The 21,637-nt window shown below is 58.0% G+C and overlaps 3 protein-coding genes across 10 annotated transcripts; 2 read left to right on the forward strand and 1 right to left on the reverse strand.

The window, feature by feature from the left end:
* Window positions 1–30: 30 nt before the first annotated feature.
* On the reverse strand, window positions 31–7,836 carry E2F4 (E2F transcription factor 4). 2 transcript variants are annotated; one of them, XM_045890943.3, is made up of 10 exons: window positions 6,370–7,836; window positions 5,827–5,936; window positions 5,524–5,685; window positions 5,149–5,192; window positions 4,373–4,434; window positions 3,855–4,152; window positions 3,208–3,387; window positions 1,315–1,362; window positions 1,065–1,109; window positions 31–969 (listed from the first exon to the last, which is right to left on the reverse strand). In XM_045890943.3, the coding sequence occupies exons 1-10, from the start codon at window positions 6,844–6,846 to the stop codon at window positions 854–856; spliced, it is 1,542 nt and encodes a 513-aa protein (XP_045746899.2). In that variant the 5' UTR covers window positions 6,847–7,836; the 3' UTR covers window positions 31–853. The 2 variants fall into 2 exon arrangements, with proteins under 2 accessions (XP_045746899.2, XP_064436897.1); XM_064580827.1 differs by lacking the exons at window positions 4,373–4,434; window positions 5,149–5,192 and having other exon boundaries at window positions 5,577–5,685.
* A 139-nt stretch (window positions 7,837–7,975) lies between these two features.
* Window positions 7,976–13,256, forward strand: EXOC3L1 (exocyst complex component 3 like 1). 3 transcript variants are annotated; one of them, XM_045890941.3, is made up of 14 exons: window positions 7,976–8,230; window positions 8,399–8,520; window positions 8,731–8,906; window positions 8,988–9,207; window positions 9,746–10,358; window positions 10,438–10,555; window positions 10,691–10,816; window positions 10,897–10,997; window positions 11,205–11,315; window positions 12,048–12,177; window positions 12,302–12,424; window positions 12,501–12,656; window positions 12,748–12,872; window positions 12,976–13,256. In XM_045890941.3, the coding sequence occupies exons 2-14, from the start codon at window positions 8,475–8,477 to the stop codon at window positions 13,163–13,165; spliced, it is 2,235 nt and encodes a 744-aa protein (XP_045746897.1). In that variant the 5' UTR covers window positions 7,976–8,230; window positions 8,399–8,474; the 3' UTR covers window positions 13,166–13,256. The 3 variants fall into 3 exon arrangements, with proteins under 3 accessions (XP_045746897.1, XP_045746896.1, XP_045746898.1); XM_045890940.3 differs by having other exon boundaries at window positions 8,458–8,520; XM_045890942.3 differs by having other exon boundaries at window positions 8,458–8,520; window positions 8,746–8,906.
* Window positions 13,257–13,408: 152 nt separating this feature from the next.
* Window positions 13,409–20,292, forward strand: MATCAP1 (microtubule associated tyrosine carboxypeptidase 1). Of its 5 annotated transcripts, none has more exons than XM_045890946.3 (7): window positions 13,409–13,770; window positions 16,355–16,980; window positions 17,063–17,206; window positions 17,448–17,580; window positions 18,530–18,835; window positions 18,977–19,074; window positions 20,047–20,292. In XM_045890946.3, the coding sequence occupies exons 2-7, from the start codon at window positions 16,411–16,413 to the stop codon at window positions 20,209–20,211; spliced, it is 1,416 nt and encodes a 471-aa protein (XP_045746902.1). In that variant the 5' UTR covers window positions 13,409–13,770; window positions 16,355–16,410; the 3' UTR covers window positions 20,212–20,292. The 5 variants fall into 5 exon arrangements, 3 of the variants coding, with proteins under 3 accessions (XP_045746902.1, XP_045746901.1, XP_064436896.1); XM_045890945.3 differs by having other exon boundaries at window positions 13,409–13,759; XR_010408103.1 differs by lacking the exon at window positions 13,409–13,770 and adding an exon at window positions 19,691–19,771 and having other exon boundaries at window positions 15,940–16,980; window positions 20,047–20,185.
* The last annotated feature ends 1,345 nt before the right edge of the window (window positions 20,293–21,637 follow it).

The following is a 21,637-nucleotide window of genomic DNA, read 5'->3' on the forward strand; positions in this document are numbered from 1 at the left end:
GGAGGGGCCCTGAAAGAACCAGATCAGAGATAGCCTTAGGCATGGTCTTTATTCACTTGGATACTGTACAAATATTACAATTTCCTTTTGCTGCAAAAAGTATAAAAATAATCTTTATATAGGAATCCGTTCGTTACTGCAAATCTTTCTAAATCTCTGCAAATGGCTCTAAATGAGGGCAAATGAATAAACAAGGGGGGGGGGCTACAGGGCAGCAGGAGATTGGGCCAATCCTCAGGGGCTCACCCGTCCAGATTTCTAGCTAAAGACCTCTCTGTTCCTTCCTGTTAGCAGCCCCCCACCCCACCCCCCACCCCACCTATAGGTACTCTGGGCTAAGGGCCCAGCAGATGGGGGGTACAGGGGAGAGGCCCAGGGGGAGCTGCAGGGTCAGGGGTGGGGAGAAGTGAAGGAGGCTAGGGGTGGTGCTGGCAAGCGTCTGGCTCCACCCTAGGCTTCCCTCCTCAGAGTGGGAGGCATTGGCTGCAACAGGGCAGTGGGGCTGGACAAGCTGCCCTATGCAGATGATGGCAGGTCTTCAGTTCTGTGCCACTGAGTGGCAGCCGAGCCTGGGCTCTGAGAGGGCATGAGGTGGGGGAAAGCCCCAGAAAAGGAGAGGCAAACACTCTGGCTCTATGGTGAAGGGGTCTGAGCCCCTTTCCCCTGCTTTCCTAGCACGGTACAGGTGCTCGTGCAGGAGTGGGAGTCGTGGTCAGAACTGCAGTGAGGGAAGGCTGGGGAAGCCAGGAGTCTGTGGCTCTCAAGCTGTGTAGGGGTAGAGTGGGGGAGGTCCTCAGGCAGCCCCCAGGTCACACAGTCTGTGTCCCAGCCACACAGGGAATGTCCCTGTCAGTCAGAGGTTGAGAACAGGCACATCGAAGAGGTCACAGACACCTTCACTCTCGTCCAGGTTGTAGATGTAATCGTGGTCTCCAGGGGGTGGAGAAAGGCGGAGGAGGGGGGCAAACACTGCAGAGAGCACCAGGCTGAGGCTCTGGGCCAAGGCCGCCCCCCCAGCAGTTGCCCAACCCCCTTGCCCACCCCCACCTTCCTGGGCTACCCACCTTCTGAGGACATCAGCTCCTCCAGCAGCTCTGAGCTCATGCATTCTGGGGAGGGAGGGAGAGCTCAGTTACATTTGGCTCCTGGCTCTCCACCCACCAAAGCCCATGAAGGGGACCCCCCTAGCTACCCATCAGGAACTTTACTCTTTGCCCAGGTACCAAGCACAATCATAGGTCCTCAGAAGTGCGAGAAAACAACTGTAAGACCCAATGAGCTATGCCCTTACCCCATGGAAGAATGCAGACCTACCTCGTGTGGGATCAAAGATTTCTGACAGCTCTCTGGGGAGTTCCAGAACTGAAAGACAAGAAAGCCATACTCAAGGGCACAGAGATCCAGTCTGGTCCCACTCTAGCCTCCACCTTCCTCAGATGTTATACCACCTGTCTTGGGGCTCCACACAGCTGAGGAGATGGAGGCCCTGCCCGAGGCCAAGCTGGCATTGTCAGTCTCCCCTGCTAGATGTGAGTTCCTTAGTGCTGACCCCAGGGTACGAAAGGCCCATCGAAGATGACTGATACAGCCCTTCTAACTCAGAAGTTAGAGGGCAGCAGACCCTTCCCTTGATGGGCTCAGTAGGTATGCCCTGTCTGATGGCAGATGCCCACTCACACCTGCCCTCGTTGAGCACCTGCTCAATGCCAGGCTCAAAGGCCACACCCTGGACCAGGGCACTTGGCAGAGGAGGAGGCAGACACTTAATAGGGGCGGTGCTATGGGGTGACAAGTCTGCTACAAACGTCTGACTGGGAGGAGACACATGGGAAGCAGAGGAAAATGAAACTGGAGAGGAGTGCTGGCGCACAAGGATCTCATATACCAGGTGAAGGGCCTGTGGTTTCATCCAGCAGGCCTTAAGAAGCGTTAAAGGTACTTTGCAAACACAGAAATGCCACACTCAACCTGTGTTGCAGACAGATCCCTATCAGTCAGGGTAAAGAGGAGGATGCTGAAGAATTTAGGGTAGAGGTAGCCAGCAGTGACCCTGAGTGTTGAGGATACATGAAGCCAGTGATGGGACATGTCTGAGACAAAACTCAGTTAATTACTGCCAGGTGGAGAGCAGGAGAAGCGAGGAGATGGAAGTGGAGAGACATGCGGGTGTCAGGCCTGAGGGACCAGGGCCAATAGGAGGGTACACACAGAGATAGAAAAGCAAGCTTCGGTTAATGACACAGGAATGAAGTGCCCATCAGATGTGCAGAGGAAAGCACACGGACACAGGTGTGGAGTTCAGACAAAGACCTAGGCAAGCCAGAGGCTAGGGATTCATCTACCCCGAATGGGTGCCCTCCACAGGTGTGCAACAGAGACCTGCGAAGCACAGTGTTTATAAAGGCATGCAAGGGAGAGAACAGAAGAAGCCGGTGAGAGAAGAGCCAAAGTTGGCATCATAAATGCCAAAGGAGCTAGAAAGCAACACCATGGAGCAAGAGAGCACCAGAGCGAATCCCCCAGAAACCTGCTGGAGGCAGCAGTCAGGGCGAGGCAATGTCTCCAGAGCAGCAGCAGAGTCCCGGGGGGTGGGGGTACAAGGGTCCTGGATGCTGGAGGGGGACGAGGAGACCAAGACACGGAATGGAACAGAGATGACCTGCCCAAGGAGCCCAAACAGAAACGACACAGTGAACGTGAGAGAGGGAACACAGAGGACAAAGGGTCACTTGGTGAGAAGAGACTGAGCAGTGCTTGTGGGCCAAGGAGAACGAGTCCTGGAAGACGCAAACACCCAAATCACAGGTTGGGAAGAAGACTCCAGGCAGATGATGTCACCTCCCCTGGGAAGGCACTGCCCCCACCTTTGGAGCCCGAGGGCCTTTACCACAGCCCCCTCCCCAGGATGGCAGTTATGCCTTCCTGATCCCTGAGTGCAAGGGGGGGCAGGCAAGGCTTGAGAGGGGCCCAGGAGTTGTGGGTAGCTCGGGAAGGGGAGCAAAGGGGCACCAGTGCTGAGCTGGCAGCCAGGCTCCTCACTCAGGCTGGCAGAGCTCTGGGGTCAAGGCAAGGGTTGCTGGGGGCCGGGGGGCGGGCTGGCCAGCTCTGGCCGAGGAGACAGGCGAGCTGGCTTCCAGCTCCAGGTGTTTCTGCCCTAGCAGTGGCTGCGGCTGGGTTCTGCCTGTCCCTCAGGGGCCACGCACTCACCTCCTGTGGGGTCTGCCTTGATGGGCTCAAAGGAGGTAGAAGGGTTGGGTCCGGATGGGCCGCTACTGCCGTCCAGCAGGGCGGAGGACTGCAGCGGCCGGGTGTCCAGGGCTGCCAGGCCTGGGGGCAGGGAGCTGAGCTCCCCACCGTCCTTGCTGTCCGGTCCAGGGCCACCGCTCACTGCAACCAGATCCCCCAAACCCAGTCACTTGGGAGCAGGAAGGAGAATACCGAAGCTTTGTGCTAGAAGCCACAGTCGGGATGACAAGAGCCCCAGTTCCCAAGGAGAGAGAGGCACTGCCAGTCCCCCACGCAGAGGGAACCTAGAAACGAGCCCCTGAACAGAGGCATGAGGCCTGCAGGAGGGAGACTCCAGGATGACATGGCTGCTGTGCCAGGCTTCAAGAGGGGCTGCCAGAGGAAGAGAGACACAGGTGGACCCGGCGAAAACCATCCCCACTAATACCCCTTCATACATTCAGAGCTTCCCTGTTAAAAAGGGCTCATTCACGACCATAGCAAGGGGAGGCCAGCTGGAGACCAGGAAAAGGACAACCCCCACAAGGTCTCTTCCAACACTGAGTACAGAGGTGCTGTCTTTTGGGCCCCAGAAGTCACCCCATCACCAGCTGCCTGTTACACCTCACCTGTGATCTCAGCTGCTGGACCGGGCACCCCCTGGGCTTCGGTGATGCCAGGGACAGGGGCGGGGGTGGTCAGCTGGGGACTGCTTGGGCGTGAGGCGTCCTGGGGCTGGGCCAGGGTAGGCTTGGGCAGAGGCGGAGGGGTAGAGACGGCAGGAGGGCTCTGGAGCAGATCTTCCGGTGGCGGCACAGGCACTGCCACAGGTGGGGAGCTCCACGCCTCCTTGTTCACCAGCAGCACCTCGATGGGGCCACTCACACTCTTCAGGTGAATCTGGTACTTCTTCTGTCCATTGAGGCCCTGGAGGTGGGGGATGGGGGACAGGTGGAATTAGAAGCAGCCTTGGCTCCTGCCTGACCCTGGGCCAGGGCTGCAGTGTCCTCTCCCACCCTAGGCTGCCCGTTCTTCTAGATAACCCCCAAACCCAGGCCTCCCCCTACCTGCCCCACCCGGGACTTATCGGGCTCCACAGCCAGCACCCGCCCGCAATCAACTCCGCCTGCCTGGGCTGAGCACCCACCTCTGGGATGGGCACCTCGAGGCTGGTGCCCGACGGGGCCCGGATGGCCAGAAGGGTATCTCCTAAAATGACAAGGATGGGTCAGGGCCCATGGGCTCAATCTAATCTGAGAATGGGGATGCCTATCCCTTTGAGCAAGGAAGGAAATCATGGTGTCTTAGGACAGTAAACCTCACCCAACCCCCCACTGGCTGGGGCAGAAAACTAAAGCTTTTCTCCTCCTAAGAGCCCAAGGGTCAGTAACCAGAAAATCTGGGTTCAAACATGTGGACTGAGGGATTGCTGGGCAATCTCACTTCTTGATTGATGGGGTTGCTCCCTAGGAGTAGATGTTCAGGCCAAGGCCAATTTTCCTTCCCCAAACCAGTCTAGAGAATGCAAAACGGAGAAGGAACAGTTCCTGTATCTATAACGCAACTAACTACAGGTTGCAAGTGAGCACCATCGTTCTCTGGATACAAGCATGCAAGAGCGTACACACATGCTCTATCCCCCTTATGCCTCTGTCATGCCTGAGAAGCCAAACCCAGGAAACACTGCAGATGGGGACTGACCCAGGGACCCAGCCCAGAATTCTTGTACCCTTTCAGTATGATTTGCCTCCATGGGGTCCCAATGACCCTCAAACCCAGGACTTACCCTGCCTGGTTCCTCTTTGGGCAAGCCAAAGGAACCCTCTTAAGAGACAAAACTCTCCTTGGGCACTGAGCCCACTGCTCAGGGCTGTGGCTCAGTCTAGCCCCACCCCCACTGCCCCCTACCCAGGCTCTGCTCACCAGCAAAGCATCTGCAGATGTCCTCATGAGTCACGTAGGCCAAGGTGTGGGGGTTAAGGAGAACGGCTGATGCCCTGCCTATGGTGACAGATGGCAGACCACAAAGAAAACCCAGCTCTTTAGCAGAGATCTGACGTACAAGCTCTCAGAGAAAATCCTGGGGCCTGGGGTCTACATGGAGAAGGATCACAGGCCAAGAATGGTTGGGGAAGGGGCTTTGAGTCTAAGGAGGGAGGCCAAGGCAGGGACCTGGCCAGGAGCTGCAGGATCATCCTCCCGAGCAGGATAGTGTCTAGGGTACCACAGAGCAAACCCAGCTGGACTAGAGGGCCCCTCTCGCCCACTCCCCGGGAGCAGGGACCGCCAGGAGGATATCAGCTGTTCTGCACGTCCTCTGTGACATTCCGGATGCTCTGCTGCACCCACACCTTGTGCTTGTCCAGTTCTTGCTCCCGCTGCTGCAGCAACTCGATCTCAGCCTTGAGCTCAATCAGCTTGTCCGCAATCTCCCGGGTATTGCAGCCAGGCCCCACACCCCTGTGCCCAGGGAGGGAGGCTGAGAGGAGCTACCAGGAACTCTGGGTCCCATGGCCCCTGCTCTCTCCTGTGTCCTCCTCCCCACGCCCCTGACACTTCTGGGTAAGAGATGCCACTGCCCTCCCAGGTGCCCCCACTCACTTCCACTGGATGCTATTCTTGGATTTTTTCTCGATCAGCCCGATACCTTCCAGCACGTTGGTAATGTCGTAAATCCGCCGCTTCTGACGCACAGCAAGGGTGTCAGCTGCCTGGCAGACAGAACAGAGCACAGGATACTCAGCCCCACTCTCAGGTGTCCCCCCAGCTACCTTGAAATCTGGTCTGGAAGTGATCTGAAAAAGGGGTGGCCTGAGTCCCAGCCCTCCTCCCAGGCGCCATAGATCAGGACCGCGGGGCAGGAAGAGGTCTGGCACAGTCTGAACTGATGTTCTGATGCCTTCCCACACCAGCCGAGGAGGGCCACGAGGACCAGCACCTGCAGCCCAGAGCCTAGCACATAGCTGACGCCCAATGGCCTCGGCCGAATGAATGAAACAGTTCCCGGCCTCCCTCCTGTGAGAAAGCACACCGATGGCGGCTTGCTCCCTGAGGGCCCAGCTGGACGGCCCCAGGGGTTCCCACTACCGGCCCAGGCCTGCCTGGTCCACCATCCTCCCGGTCGCCTCTTAGCCCAGGCCGCACCAGCTTGAGGTCAAGCACGCCGTCCTTGGCCTCCTGCAGAAGCGACACGAACTTGGTGGTGAGAAGTCCCAAGCTCTTCTCGTGCCGGCTTGGGGTGCCCGGGGGCGGCGGCGCCTGTGGCCCGGCCTCCGCCATCGCTCCTGCCCGCCGCCTCCCCTCAGCCAGGCCAGGCCAGGCCGGCGCCGCCGCCACTTCCGCTTCCGTTCCTGGCCACCCGGCCGCCGGCGCCAGCGTCGCTGTTTCCGCTTCCGCTCCGCGCCCTCCCAGGGAACCCGGCGCAATTCCTCTCTGCGGACACGGCAGCAAAACTTCGGGGACCATCAGCAAATGTCCAACCGCCGAAGAGGACGAAAACAATCCGTGGATCCCGGGAGACAGGGCAGGGTGCAGGGAGAGGTGGAGGAAGTCGGTGGGCAGCCCCGGCAGTAGAGAGGGGAGAGCCACCAGAACCTTCTTGGCTGGCCAACCTGTCCCCATTTCAGAAGAGGAGACCACGCTGCCTGATGAACCCAATGTGTTTCCCCAAACCTGCTCCTAGAAGCTGTCCCAGTGTCTTGGGTTTACTGACCCTATTCCTGTCCCTCACTTCCTGTCAAACAGCAAGCACTAACTACATCGAGCTTGCCCACTTGTCTCCATTCCCATTCCCCTTCCCTGATCCCAGCCTCATCTTTCTCTTGTCTCAACACTGCAGTGCTCAGAGACCAGGGAGTCATAACAATTTTCCCACCAAGGCAAACATGCTTACCTAGGTGTACATATATGTAAAGGACTGAGAGCAGTTCCTGGAAGGTAGGAAGGATTATGTGTTGGCTAGTACCACGTTGTTATGTTTGATACCATCATTATTTATTATAATTTATTTTAGGTCAAGATCTCTGGGAGGCCGACTTTGAGACAGGGATCTGCCTACAGGGAAGTTTAATGAGGATCCATCCTTGTAAGGGAGTAAGACATGCAAAATTGGGCAGAAGGGGGAATTAAACTGTGATGCAGTTATAATAGAGGCCTCAGACCATCCACTGAAACTGGGGTGGGCCTTCCAAGGTGGTCCATGTTCAGGCAAGTTTACCAGGCCTTTGTGCCCTAACTGTGAGGGAGAGACTCAGCTGTGACACCTCAGCAACCTACACTCCTGACAGCTAGGGGAACAAGTGGTGTTGTCCTGAAGGGTGGATTTGGGTGGTAACCAGCGTCCACTATATTATTACTACCCGGTGGTCCTCTCCATGGCCCCCTTACCTCTCAAGACAAACACAGCTTTCCTAGCCCTTCTACCCCTCTCTCACCATCACCCACCACACACCTTCCTCACAATACCTGTGGCCTCTCACTTCTCTGCAGAGGTTCATTACCCTCCTCTGAGGAGCCATCAACACAGTTTTCCTACTGTGATGTTGTCTACACCCATATTTGCACACCGTTCTCCATCCCAAGTTGGGGCCGTCTAGTTCACGCCTGTGTCCTGAGCACGAAGAGGTCCTGGATGGGCTGGGCAGGACTCAGGGATTACAGGGAGTACACCCCCTCCCCCCAAGGAAGCTGCGCCCAGCCCTCCCCACCCCATCCCACATTGCAGATGCACTTTCCTGTTGGGAATAAAAGGCCAGAGACTCAGCTTCCTTCCTTTCTGGGCATTTGGCCTTGGATGGAGGAGGGTGCTCCTGGGCCGGGAGGTGGTACAGAGGCTTCCTTGGGGAGAAGAATTCTGCTACATGCTGAGGTGTGGGCTGGAACCACCCAGGCCTCGTGAGCCAGTGAAGAGAATACCCAGCTCTGCCCAGAAGACTGGGGGAGAGGGCCATCCTCAAGGCCAAGACTATTTTCAAAGGAGAAAGAACTGGATGCTTGGTCAAGCCTGGTGAGTTCTGTACCAAACTGTCCTCTGCAATTCGGAGCAGGAGCTGGGGCCAGCAGAGGTCTGTGCCTACCCTGCCTCACTTAGTGTCTGCAGGGGCAAAACTGAGAAACCCAGTCTCCCCATCATTTCCTGAGGGGGCTGGACAAGAACCCCCCTCCTCCTTCTCAGAGGGGCCTAGCCTGAGGCTACTGCTCACAGGAGCACCCCCACTCCTACCTCATCTCCAGCTCCTCGAGGGACTGCCATGGACTCAGCAACCAAGGACGAAATGCAGCCCTCACTTCCCCCTGGTATGAGCCCTCTGGGTGGGCTGAGGGAGGGATGGTGGCAAGAAAGATGGGAATGGTGGGGTTGGATCCTCCTTGCCAGGGCTGGCCGGAGCTCTATAGGGCAGCAAGAGGAATGGATCGGACTGCCCTAGGGGACAGGCTGAGAAGTAGGAAGGGGAGCAGGTTCGGGCCACTTCCTGTAGGCCCTGCCCAACTGACGAGGCTGCCCAGGCTCTTCCTGCCCAGGGCCTGAGTGGCCAGAGCAGGAGAGGGCGGAGCGGCTGGCCCGAGGAGCAGCACTCAAATGGGCCTCGGGGATCTTCTACCGGCCGGAGCAGCTGGCCAGACTGGGCCAGTACCGCAGCCGTGAGGTTCAGCGTACCTGTTCGCTGGAAGCGCGCATCAAGGTGGGCAACAGTCAGGGGAAAGGAGTGCTGGGGACAGGCTGTAGGACTGGCCAGGCCTCACTGGCTACCTCCCTCCCACAGTCGGTGGTGCAGTCCTACCTGGAGGGCGTGAAGACAGGTGTGTGGCAGCTGGCCCAGGCTTCTGAGGCTGTGCGGGGCGCCCGTGAGGCCCTGGGCCAGGCCCACGGGTTGCTTCAGGGTGCGGCAGAGGCCACGCAGACCCTCAGGCCACTGCGGGAGCAGGTGGTGCAGCACAAGCAGCTGCAGGTCCTGTCTCAGCTGCTGCCCCGGCTCTGGGCAGGTGAGTGTGCGGGGGCCCTGGGCCTCAGCCCCCCAACCGTTATTCAATAAACACCCATCACTGACTGAGGGGCTGGGGCACTCGTGGGAGATTGCATGGAGGGACACACCAGGGACCTTCCAGAGAGTAATTCAGGCTTCGAATGGCGTCTGAAGCAGGATACAAATTGGCTCATTCTGGGATTCTCAAGTATGAGTTGTGTGGATCAGGACTGAGACTCAGCCAAGTGGCTCTGACCGCCCTGGTTGCTAACTTATTGAAGTATTAAATAGCCACTAGCATGGCCCCGCGAATTCCACACTGCCTTGCCTCCAGGATCCCTGGCTTCCTCTTGTTCCATCAGCTCAAAAATTTACACCTGGCCCGCCGGGTCTCTAGGCCCTTCCCTGGGTCCTTTCAGATTAGTCAGTGCTCTGCTGTACTCGTTACTGAACACTTGACACCTCACTGCAGCCCTAGGGCCTCAGCACCCACCGCTGCACCCGTTGTATGGGGGGAGGTTTGAGACTCAGGGCTGTTTCCTCTCCTCCCTGTTTAGTGCCAGCCGCAGTGGCCCACGCGCGGAGCCTGATTGATGCCAGGCAGCTCTTGGAGGCCTATGTGTGCCTTCGGGAGCTGGAGCAGCTGCAAGAGGAGACGTGGGCACCTCTGGGGGGCCTGGAGTTGGCAGTCTTCGAGGGGCTGGGCCCCCTGGCTGAGGCTCTGGGCCAGGCGGTGGAGGCGGCTGCAGGGGCCGCAGGGCGGCTGGCGCGGGAGGACCCAGCCCAGCTGGTGGCTGCCGTGCGTGTGGCGGAGGTGGATGCTGGGTACACAGCCTCCCTGGAGCTGGCCCCCAGGGGCTGGCGGCAGCGCTGTCTGCAGGCATTACAGGAGGGCCTGGACAGGACCCACTTTGGGACACCTCTCCTGCCTGAGCCGGGGGCCCTGGCAGGGTGGCTGGAGGCTCTGCGGGTGGCTTTACCGGCCGAGCTGGCCATAGCTGAAGCACTAGTAGCACCCTGCTGCCCACCGCACTACAAGGTGGTCCAGCTGTGGGCCCACACCCTGCACAGTGGACTGCGCCGCTGCCTGCAGCAGCTCCTGGGAGGGCCTGAGCTAGGAGCTGCTGATGCCTTCACCCTGCTGCACTGGGCACTGCATGTGTACCTGGGGTCAGTACCCTTGGGGCATCAGGAAGTGGGTGGATCAGAGGCTGGGGGCTCAGAGTGACACTGGGCTACCCATCTGCAGGCCAGAAATGATGGGGAGCCTAGAGTTGGGGCCTGAGGCTGACGTGTCTCAGCTGGAGCCCCTCTTGACCCCGGAGAACATTGAACAGCTGGAGGCAACATTTGTGGCCCAAATCCAGGTGAGTAGTTGGGGCCCAGGTACAGAGAAGCTCTGCCACCAGCTGTGGGCCTGTATCTGCAGAGTCGCATGTCGACCTGTCTCTAGCAATATCAGTGCTCTGCTACATCCTGCCCCCCTTTGCCCCTTCCTCCAGGCAAATGTGGCCCAGTGGCTGCAGAAGGCACTGGATGGGGAGGTAGCTGAGTGGAATCGAGAGCAGGAACCTGGCACAGACTCTTCTGGCTTCTACCACTCACCTATGCCGGCCATAGTGCTGCAGGTGGGTGGGAAGCCCCCAGAGGGAAAGGGGAGGAGAAAAGGACTAGGACTCTGCTGATGGCCACCCGTTGCTGCCTGCAGATCCTGGAAGAGAACATTCGCGTGAGCAGCCTGGTCAGCGAGTCACTGCAGCAGCGGGTGCAGGGCATGGCGCTCTCGGAACTGGGCACGTTCCTGAGGAGGTCTGCCAAGGCACTGACCCACGTCCAGCCCCTAGCCCTGCTCCTGGGGCAGCCCAAGGGGGCTCTGAGTGAATAAGGCACACCAGGGGGAAAGGGCTTCTTCAAAACAGGGTCTTGGGTTTCTTGGAGGTGGGGCTGGAGTACCAGGGACTCAAGTTGTGGGGGCGCCAGAGTGACAGGTACAGGAACTACCTCTGCCCTTTGCAGCTTTAGTGATGCTCTGATCCGATTCTCCCGAGACCACGCCAGGGGGGAAGCAATGGCTCCTCATTATGTGCCCTACCTACTGGCCACCCTCAACCACCAGTCAGCACTCAGGTACCAGAAGCCTCCCCCACAGAACCCCTGACTGAACCCCAATTAGGTATGGACCCAGTCCACACTAGGTCATCAGAAATTTTAGACTCACATGGCTCTGAGAGTCCAATCCTAGTTCTACTAATTGCTAACTGTGTGACCTTGGATGAGTTACCTAATCTTTCTGAATCTCGTTTTTCTTATCAGTATTATGTGTTGGTAATAATGGTACATTCTGAGAATCATATAACAGGTGTGAAGTACCTATCAGTGCTTGCCTGACAGTACCAATTATTCATTCATTCATTTATCCAACACATACTTATCAAGGCCCTACTCTGTGCCACGTAATGTCTGAGGTTACAGTTGTGAACAAAACAGAAAAAAATCCCCTTCCTCTTGGGTCTTATGTTCTTTGGGGTGGGGGCAGAGAGAACAAACAAGTTAATGTGTTTGAATCCCTCCTGGCTGGGATTAAACTCTTCCCTTACCCAAACAGAAACCAAAAGACATGATTTGCTCGAAGTCACACTGCGAACTAGAGGCAGGTCTGGTTGGGTTCCTTCTAGCTGTCTGAGCCCACCACTCCCATCCTCAGTCCAAGCCCCAGATCTACAGAAGTGCAGAGAGCCGCCATTCTTGCCCCCTCCCGCCACACACTTGCACCACTAGGTGGCGTCAGAGTGGCTAGACAACCGACGACCGCGAGGGCCTTGGCCTTGGTCCTGAAGCCTTAACTTTTGGTCCGTCCAGCTCCTCCGTGTCGGTCCTGCAGCCCGACGGGGCGGCTTCAGGAGCTTTGGCTCCGGTGGAGACAGCGCTGGACGAGTTGCAGAGGAGGATATGCCGCCTGGTGTTGGAGGCGCTGCTGGCGGAGCTCCAGGTAAGGCTTCAAGTAGGGATTGGGGTGAGGGGGAGGAGATATAGCATATATGGGTGTGCGTCTCTGCAGGGGGAATGCTAGTTCTGGATCGTTCCTTCAACCCCATTTCTGCCCCAACCCCCAGCCCCTGTTCGCGGCTCTGCCCTCACGCCGGTGGCTGTCGAGCCCAGAGCTGCTGGACGATGTGTGCGAGCGGACGGCGCGCTTCTGCCAGGATTTTAGGCGCGTGAGGAATCCTGCGGCCCAGGTGCGTTTAAGGGAAAGGCTGGGGAGTAGGGACGCCCCATGGGAAAGGCATGCTGAACCCACTGCGCTCTCCGCAGCTGCTCCTGGCCGAGGCGGAACGTACGGTAGTACTGCAATACCTGCGTGCGCTGATGCAGGGCCGCCTGGTGTGCCGAGGAGCCGACGAGAGGACCCAGGTGGCCGAGCGCCTGCAGCAAGACGCGGCCCAGCTTCGGGAACTTTTCCTTGGCTTGGTGAGAGTTCATTAGGCGAGCAGATGAGCGGGAATATCAGTGGTTGGGTGGAGGTCGAGGGCGAACGCGAGACCTACCCCGCGGTGCTCAGGGCCTGGAGGAGAGTGTTCAGTGCGCGCCAGTGCTCCTCGCTCTGCGGGATCTGCTGAACCTCCGCGACCCCATGCTGCTTGGCCTCGAGGTGGCAGGCCTGCGACAAAAATTTCCAGACGTGAGGTGCGAAGAGTGGTTCTGGTGTGGGGAGGGGGGAGAGGGAGGGGAGGATGGATTCGGGAAGAGCGGGGCGGAGCTGACACACAGCTCTCTGGTGTCCCCGTAGCGAGGATCACGTCTCTGCCCTCTTGGACCTGCGCGGGGACGTGTCGCGGGAGCAGCGCCTGGCCGCACTCAGCTCCTTGCAGGTGGGCCCACAGCCCTCGCCCTCTGCCGGTCGCCGCGCACTCTTCAGCCTCGTCCCAGCACCTGCTCCTGCGCTGTCCTCCTGCCTTCCCTCGGGGCCCTGTGCCTGACGCCCGGCTGCCCTCCGGATACAGGGACGGTCCCCGGACGCCTGAATTGTGTATTGGGGGAAGAGGGGATAAAATAAAAGTGCGATGATTAGGGGGTCCACGCTCAGTTAAACGCCTAAGGTATCCTGGCTCCAGTCCTCATATATGGGCTGCACCTCACCTATCCTGACATCAGCCCGGTATGGACTGCGTTCCCAAGTAACCGAGCTTCTGCCGCCATAGGTGGACTTCAGCCCCATCTATCCGCGTCAGGGCAGTGAGATTGTGTGTCGAGGCCCTGACTTTGAAGGCCGACTAGTACCTGAAGCGCTGAAACCCAACGGGTCCTCGTGGAGGGGGCGGGCTTAAGGTAACGCCGCGCCCAGGGGCGTGACTTTGTGGCGGACACCGCCCCCCTCTGCTCTGCCTGGCACCACCCAGAGCTGTGTTCTCGGGTGCTCGCCGCCGCCGAATTTGACGTGAATAGGCGCGCCTTCGCGTGAGCGTGCGCGCGCCCGAGTGCGTGCGTCACCGGCGATCGGCTCCCGCGGGCTGGGCGGCTGGCGACTGGTGTTGCGGAGCGGGAACGGCGGTGGCGAGAAGAGGAGCGAACAGGTGGGGGCGCGGTACGCGGACGGAACCCCCCACCCCCTAGAGGCCGCGAAGGCACGCGACACGACCCCTACTCATCTAACCGGGAACCCCCCCTCCATTGTCCTCTGGCTCCGCCCTCCATTGGCCACGCCCCCTGCCCCATCCTCCGCCACTTATTGGCTGCAGGTCACGCCCCTCCTCTATCTCCCCGTCCCCATTGGCTCCTCTTCCACGTTACCTCTCCGAGAGTTTTTTATTGGCGTAGGCCACACCCTCTCATTTGTCACCAGACTCCGCCTTGTGTCTGGGCTCCTCCCCAGCTATCTTTCATTCATTCCGCAAGTGGAGCTAGGTGCTCGGGACATGGGGGTCAAACAGATCCGTCCCTGCCCTGAGGCAGTTAAGGGGGTGGTGTGGGGACACGGATCTAGGCTCCGACAGTGACAGCTTAGGGTGGTAAAGAAGCCGCCTAGACCCTGGGAGCCTCCAAGACGCCAGGAAGGCTTCCCGGAGGAGGTGAGACCTAAACCAAGCCCTGAGGAATGGTTAGGAGTTTGCTACAAGGAGACATTGCGAGGGCATTCTTGGCAAAAGAACCTGAGACGTGAAAGAAACAGGAGTATTCTTGGTAATTGCGAAGAGGTAGGTCGAATGAAAGAAGGGGGGGTGGGGATGAAGGGAGAGGCGCAGAGACCAGTGAGGAGTCCAGAAAAGTGTAGTTAGTTGAGAAGAGTGAAGTCTGAGGCCTGAAATCTTTTCAAACAGCTGGTCACTAGGCAGAGGGAAGGGAGGTGGGGGCAGGGGATCAAAACTAGATATGGAAACATAATGCGTGGAAGGAATGATTCCAGTTCTGGAAGGAGAAGTGCTCTTGGGTTCATCCATTTAGTGAGCAACTGCTCTGGGTCGGGTACTATTCTGGGATCTGGGGACACAGCTGTGAACATTCGAAAGGAGAAAGCAGATAATAATGACATATACTGTACTTCAGGTGGTGACAACTGCTTCAGAAACCAATAATGTGGAGAAGGGAAGATTGTGGTGGCGAGGAAAGAGGAGGTTTACTATTTTATAGAGAGTGTGTTAGGGAGACTTGTTTAATAACATATTTGTGCAGAAATCTGAGGAAAATGGGAGTGAGCCCTGCAGTTATCTGGGGGAAAGCATTCCAGATAGGGGACATGTTCAGTCTGAGATGCCTGTTAAGTACATTCAAGTAAAGATGTTGTATTGAGAACTGGCAACACTAGTCGGAAGTTTATAGAAGTCTGGGCTGATGTACTTAAAATCATGAAAGCAGATGAGATCACCCTGGGAGTAAGCATAAATGGAGAAAAGTAGAGACGTTTCCATAGAAGTTTCCAAGTCCTGAGGCATTACAATGTTAAGAGATCAGGAAGACAGGAATGATGAGCAAGAAAGACCAAGAACTAACAGCCAGTGAGGTAGGAGAATATGTTTGAGTGTATTTGAGAAGCCAAGTGGAGAACATGTTTCCAAGATGACATGATTAATTATGTCAAGTGCGCCAATCAATATGAAGATCATTGATGACCTTGGTCAGATCAGTTTCAATGGAAAGTGGGGACAGAAGCCTAACTGGAGTGAAACATAAGAGGAAAAGAAGGAATCAGACTGCATACAGATGGATGTTGTGCTGCAATAAGGAGCAGCTGGTGGGAGATGTAGTGGGGCTAGAGGAGTGTGGGGTCAAGTGAGGGTTTGGTTTTGGTTTTTTTTAGGACAGAAATAAAAGCCTGTGTTTATGCTGCTGGAAAGAATCCAGTAGAGAGGAAGAGATTGATGGTGTTGGAGAAATGCTGGAATTGTGTCCCTGAGCAGGCAAAGGAGTTCAGATTCTGGAGCCTTCAGTCAGTCTCTGGGAAGAGACTGGATTGTTCTGAGCCCTAGTACAGAGCAAGGGGTGAACGTGCCAATGCCGGCCTTGGATGACCATTAGAAAGAGGCCTCTGATAGGAGACAGACCAAGGATTGGCTTGAATGTGCTGAAGTCTCCCTCTGCTCCCCCAAAAGCTGATTCTAATTGGGATTTAAACAGATGACCCAGAGGGGAGAGGGATCATTCCAGGTGGAGGGACTAACATAAGCAAGGGGCATGCAGGCACTCAACCTGACTAAGGCCAACTGAGCTGGAGGAGGTGGTGGAGCCGGGTGGGAGGGGAGGGATGAGACTGAGAAAATGCCATAGTTGGAAGGCAGGTAGAAGGTAGTGAGGCCCCCTCAGCCTTCATCCCAGCAGCTGGGGCTACACTATACCAGCTCCCAGTCTAGATGGGTGCTGAGCACAGGGATTAAAATCATGAATAGGGGCTCAGGCCTTACTCTCAGCAGCTCATAGTCTAAGGGGATTCCAGTACCACCATCTACGTGAGTGTATAAATTCTGCCTCCTCCTTTCCCCCAGTCCAGCTTCCTTGGGTAAGCCTGCTGGAGGGAATGGACACGGGGATGGGGGTGAAGGGCAGCTACCCAGACCCCTGGTGGCAGGCCCCAAGCCCACTAAGCACCCAGCCAGGGCAGTGTGGAGCACAAGGCCTGTTGGAGCTCAGGCCACACCCACTCATACTGGCCTCCACATGCCCTTCTGTGTTCCCAGAAGTCGACAGTGTGGGGAGTTGGAGTGACCCGGCTGGATGTGACCCCCAGGACAGAATGGTGCTGGACTCAGGGGCTCAAGTGTATGAACAGGCACCCCCCAGCCCACCAACCAGTCCCTCATCCTTGGGCCATAGGCTGAAGCCCTCAGACCGAGATGGGACACTGCTGTACCCCTGGCCTCAGTCCCTGGCCTTGCCCCTGGCTCTGTCAATCCCCTCAGCCCTGCGGCCCCAGCCTGAGCTGCAGCCCTTCTCAGAGCTGCACGTGGGCCCCCGTGGCCACATGCGTCGCAGTGAGAGCACCTATACTGTAAATAGTACTGGCCGGCGGGGGGGTGGCACCCAGGGTCGGGGCCCACCTGGACGGGGACGGGACCCAGGCGGGGGCACCCTGCGGTCTGCAGCCTCCCTGCCTCACATTGCTAAGACTCGAAAGGATGCGGGCCATGGTGCCAGCAAGAGCCCTTGCATGTTGGTGGCCTTGAGGCCAACCAATATGGACCGAGAGCGGGACAAGTTCTTCCAGTCCCACTACACCTACAACCCACAGTTCGAGTACCAGGAGCCCATGCCCACGGCTGTGCTGGAGAAGTACTGTGAGGCTTCTGGACAGTTCATCCATCAGGTCAGTCCAGCCTGCCTGCCTCACCCTGGTCCTGATCACCCAAGAGGCCTGGTCTCACCAGCCACCGCAACCCTATGTGCAGGCAGTTGGCATCATTGAGGCTGTCCTGGAGAAGTTTGGTACCTATGAACACTTTGAAGCTGCAACGGGGGGCCAGCTGCTGACCAAGTGCCAGATCTGGTCCATTGTTCGCAAATACATGCAGAAGGAGGGCTGTGTTGGGGAGGTGAGCTAGCCCTGTCTTCGAGGCCCCTCTTCTGTGTGCCCCAAACCAGGCTGCCAGGCCCAGCTCCACACCTGGCCAGCTTGTGATCCCAGGCAAGCCCCTGTCCCAATAGGGTGGCAGCTGGCTCTGAGGCAAAGGTGGTGAAGGGTGTGTGGCCTGCCTGCCCTGTGGCATCAGTGGGTCCACCTGCATCCTGGTCTCAGGGCTGGTGCCCATGGCTTAGGTTCACTACCACCCGCAGGTTGTGGTGCAGCTGAGTGAAGACCTGCTGTCCCAGGCAGTGATGATGGTGGAGAACAGCCGACCAACATTGGCCATCAACCTGACTGGGGCCCGCCAGTATTGGTTGGAGGGCATGCTGCGGCACGAGATAGGTCAGGGTGTGGGTAGGTGGGTGGGTGGGTAGGATGAGAGGGGGGCTGGGACAGGGTGGGGGGCAGCAAGGGGCCCCAGTAACCCCACCCCCTCTCTTTCTTCCCCTTCCTTCCGGAGGACGGGCCCTTTCCCTTCGTGAGCAGCTACCTCCTCCCTCTGGCTCACAGAGGTAGGCCAGAACATGCCTGCCCACTCTGGGCTCACCCTCATCTCTTGCTCCTTTTGGGTATCCTTTCCTCCCTCTACTTCTCTACTTCCTCTCTGATTTCCCTTGACAGTGGGGACAAGGCTGCTGAGGCCCGGACAGGCCAGAGGGAGTACTCTGAGGGTCCCACTAGCCCTGCCAACACGGAGGCCCTCCAGGGTGGGTGGAAGGCTAGATCCTAGGAATGGAATTAGTTGAGGACACAAAGCCAGGTTTTAGGAGGGGATAGGTTGAGCTGAAAAGGAGAGCATGGGACACTAATTATTGTTCCTTTCTATCTATCTCTCATCAAGAATCCTATAGCTCTGGGCAAAAGGTGTTTTTCGCTGGGGTCATCAGCATGACTGTCAAATTGATAGGGGCATGCAGGATGTGGGGCTGGGGTGGTTTGTGAGTTCCTGCACCTCTCCGAGGGGTGTGGGGGGCAGTGTGAGTTTGGAAGAGTTGTTTGTGTGTGTAGCCCTGGATGGGTGGGGAGGGATTCTGGTGTGTGGGACTCTCAGTCTTTGGGTGTGAGTTCACCTGAGGAGGGTCTTCCCACTCCTGGGGTTGGGTGAGTATGTATTGGGGGCGGGGAGAATTTGCGGGAGAGCCTGAGTTGAGGGGCTGGAGTATGCGTGAGTCACCATGAGTCACCGTCACTGTCACCGGTTAGAGGTTCTGTAGGAGGTAGCAGGACATGGCCGCAGTCTGGTCCCCTGGATGGCCTACCCAGTGCCTCCTTACCCTCGCCTTCCCCGTAGGCACTCACTACCTGCGGGGCGTGAACAACGCGCGGCAGCCGTGGCACAGCGCTGAGGGCCGGCTGCAGTACGGGCTGCGGCCGGCGAACCCCACGGAGGAGGGCTTGGCCAGCCTGCACAGCGTGCTGTTCCGCAAGCAGCCCTTTCTGTGGCGCGCCGCACTGCTCTACTACACCATCCATCGCGCCTCGCGCATGTCCTTCCGCCAGCTCTTCCAGGACCTGGCGCGCTATGTGCAGGACGCCGACGTGCGCTGGGAGTACTGCGTGCGCGCCAAGCGCGGCCAGACTGACACCTCGCTGCCCGGTGGGCGCCCGCGCGGGGTTGCGGGGAGGTGCCCTGAAGGAGGCCTGGGGGCGTGCGGCATGGGGGGGAGTGCCCTGAGGGGGGGGGGCCGCGGTGGGGGGGCGCTGGCCTAGGGGCTCACAGCCCTCCCGTGCCCCACAGGCTGCTTCAGCAAGGATCAGGTGTACCTGGATGGCATCGTGCGCATTCTGCGGCACCGCCAGACCATCGATTTCCCATTGCTGACCTCACTGGGCAAGGTGAGGGGCCACGGACCTCTAGAGATCCAGCCAGCTCTCCTCCCGGCAGTGTTCCCTGAGCCTCTGATGGCTGCCCGACGGAGGATTAGGTACCAGGCTTCTCTGGTGGGGAGACCTGGGTGGAGGTGGACAAAGGAGAAGTGACAGCCTGGCAGCCAAAAGTAGGTACTTGACCTAGACTGCGGGTGCATGTGTAGATACCATATCTCACAGGAGGTGAGCATTCAGGCCAGGGGAGCAGTCAGGAAAGTCTGGGGGAGGAGGCTGGAGAAATGGCCAGGGACCAAGTCTATGGCTCTGGGTGTCTGTGCCAGGCTGAGAAAGGTGGACTTCACCTGAAGCAAAAGGGAATCTGGAGAGCTTTAGGAAATGTCACTTTTGCTTTAGAAGACTCCCTGTGGATGTTATATGGGAGGTGGATTGGAGAGAGAGGCCTAGGGAAGGGAGTGCAGGGGGAGGAGGAGGCTGCCTTTCCAGTCACTCTGGTGGGATTGATGGTGGTCTGGTCACAGGGCAGTGGCCATGCAGCGGGAGGGGCAAGCTGGGGAAAGCTCTTCGGAGAGTGGAATTCCTCTAACCCAGTGGCCACCCTGAGTTGGAGGATGACATATTCCAGGTCCCTTCCCTCAAGCTGACCTAGAGAACCGTGACGGGGGAACCGTGGGGCTGGCAGAAGCTGGCACGCCGGCGTTCAGCGGTGGGTGTGGGGTCTGCGGTGCCTGAGGGAGATCCCAGGGAAGGTGTTCAGGAGGCAGCTGGATACCTAGGTTTGGAGGTGAGGGAAGAAGCTGGGTTGGGGTTAGAGCAGACACACCCAGGACTAAGCCTCAGGGTACATAATACTGGGAGTGGATCCAGAGGAAGGCATTCCAGGAGCAGAGGCCCATGAGCCATTGGTGGAGAGCTGGGACCAGCTACCTGAAAGCCATGGCTACGTCTGGCTGCCCCTGAGGCCCAGCTTCCTTCCTGCAGGTGTCCTATGAGGATGTAGACCACCTGCGGCCCCATGGGGTGCTGGCCAATACCCGGGTGCCCCACTTCATGCAAGACTTGGCGCGCTACCGGCAGCAGCTGGAGCACATCATGGCCACCAACCGGCTGGATGAGGCAGAGCTGGGCCGCCTGCTGCCTGACTGATGCCGGTTGAGGGCCACAGGCAGAGGCCCTGGACCAGGGCTCCAGATCAGCTCCCAGAACATGAAGCTGACTGTTCTGTGCTTCCATGGCCTGGGTGTTTCTTGGGGAATTGGGAGGGCGGGAGCATCCCAGGAGGTAGGAGTGGCAACATCAGAGGCTTTGTGTCCCTTGCTACCCTCTCTGGGGCCCAGGGAACAACAGTAGCATGCCAAGCAAACTGAGTCTGCCCTCCTACCTCTAGCTCTTTGTTGAGCAGAGGGGAAGCCTGGGGGCAGGAGGGAGGCTGAGCATGATGGGGATGGGGGGTGGTTTGGGAGTAGAAACTTGTTCTTGCATGAGATGGCTTTGGGTGTCTGCATACTCCAGTCTCTCCTTTCCCCCACCTGGCCCCTTGGTGCTCCTTCAGCTTTCACGCTGTCTACCTCTCAGTGGGTCCTGGTGGGGATCTCCCTTCTCCTGGGGTGACTGCCTGGGTCTGAGGGCCTGGCTTTCACACAGACTCAAGGGGCAGGGGTCCTGGTGGTAGAGACCCAGCTGGGCTGGGGTGTGCTTTCTAGCATTTTGCCTCTCCCACTAGCCATGTATTTATACCCTATTTACGTGCTCTGCTTCCTGGGGCTGGAGGCAGCAGCTTCTGATGGTGTGGTGGAGGGAACAGAGCTCCTCTGGAAGGCACGAACTGCTCCTAGCCCCACTCTCATCTCTCTCTCTCTCTCTCTCTCTCACACACACACACACAGTCCTTTAGGCCTTGTGGGTCAAGCCCAAGAGCTCACCTGGCCTTGCCCCCAGCCCTCCACTGGTCCATGCTGTTCCTGTCTTTGCCCACACCCTCACAGCTGGCCTCTGGCAAAGGCTGGCAGAGGCTGGCAGCAGCCACACTTGAGCCTGGGGGGCAGGCCCCTAGCTGTTGTCCCAAGTCCTGAGCCCCCCCCAGACCAGGATGGTGTAGAGGTGGTTGTTGCTTCCGGTTTCACCTCAGACTCAGCTGTGTGATGCTGACCCATTCCCACTCTCACCCTTGCCCTTGGTTTTCCCATCTATAAAACTCAGAAATGCAACTGGAAAGTCCTTATTCATTTAGCCAGTGACTATGTGTAGAGCACCTTTGTGTGCCAGTTACTGGTCAGAACCCTCACGGAGTTCCCAGTCCAGAGAGAAACCAGACAATTAAAACAATTAGAATGAAGTGTGTGGGCTCTGTCTACCCAAGATCCCTTCCTCTTTCTCTCTCCTAATCTCACTTCCCAAGGCTGTGAGCTCTAGCCTGCCCTAAGTGGAAAGAAGTCTCCCTTCCCTGGCTCTCTGCACCAGGCCCAAGGGCTTCCATGAAATGGGGCAGGTGACTACATAGCCCTCCTCCCCCCAACTGGTTCATGAGGGGAAAAGGTCTGTAGGGCAGGGCCCAGGGGTCTGGCCCTTGTCC

The sequence above is a fragment of the Mirounga angustirostris genome, unplaced genomic scaffold (assembly GCF_029215605.1).
Source record: "Mirounga angustirostris isolate CCGP_5_RB_7025 unplaced genomic scaffold, mMirAng1.0.hap1 SCAF_16, whole genome shotgun sequence".
Taxonomy (NCBI): Eukaryota; Metazoa; Chordata; class Mammalia; order Carnivora; family Phocidae; genus Mirounga; species Mirounga angustirostris.

What these genes read in the sequence shown, in the direction of transcription:
- E2F4 (XM_045890943.3), bottom strand. Translation starts at nt 6,846, where the DNA reads ATGGGGACAGGTTGGCCAGCCAAGAAGGTTCTGGTGGCTCTCCCCTCT. An exon ending in GCGTGCTTGACCTCAAGCTG is followed by an intron (nt 5,937 to 6,369) that starts GTGCGGCCTGGG and finishes TCTGTCTGCCAG; the next exon opens with GCAGCTGACACCCTTGCTGT. An exon ending in TCGAGGTGCCCATCCCAGAG is followed by an intron (nt 4,153 to 4,372) that starts GTGGGTGCTCAG and finishes CCCCACCTCCAG; the next exon opens with GGCCTCAATGGACAGAAGAA.
- EXOC3L1 (XM_045890941.3), top strand. Translation starts at nt 8,475, where the DNA reads ATGGACTCAGCAACCAAGGACGAAATGCAGCCCTCACTTCCCCCTG. An exon ending in CTGGGCACGTTCCTGAGGAG is followed by an intron (nt 10,998 to 11,204) that starts GTCTGCCAAGGC and finishes TGCCCTTTGCAG; the next exon opens with CTTTAGTGATGCTCTGATCC. An exon ending in CGCTGCTGGCGGAGCTCCAG is followed by an intron (nt 12,178 to 12,301) that starts GTAAGGCTTCAA and finishes CCCAACCCCCAG; the next exon opens with CCCCTGTTCGCGGCTCTGCC.
- MATCAP1 (XM_064580826.1), top strand. Translation starts at nt 16,195, where the DNA reads ATGGACACGGGGATGGGGGTGAAGGGCAGCTACCCAGACCCCTGGTGG. An exon ending in CTGGACAGTTCATCCATCAG is followed by an intron (nt 16,981 to 17,062) that starts GTCAGTCCAGCC and finishes CCCTATGTGCAG; the next exon opens with GCAGTTGGCATCATTGAGGC. An exon ending in TGCTGACCTCACTGGGCAAG is followed by an intron (nt 19,075 to 20,046) that starts GTGAGGGGCCAC and finishes TCCTTCCTGCAG; the next exon opens with GTGTCCTATGAGGATGTAGA.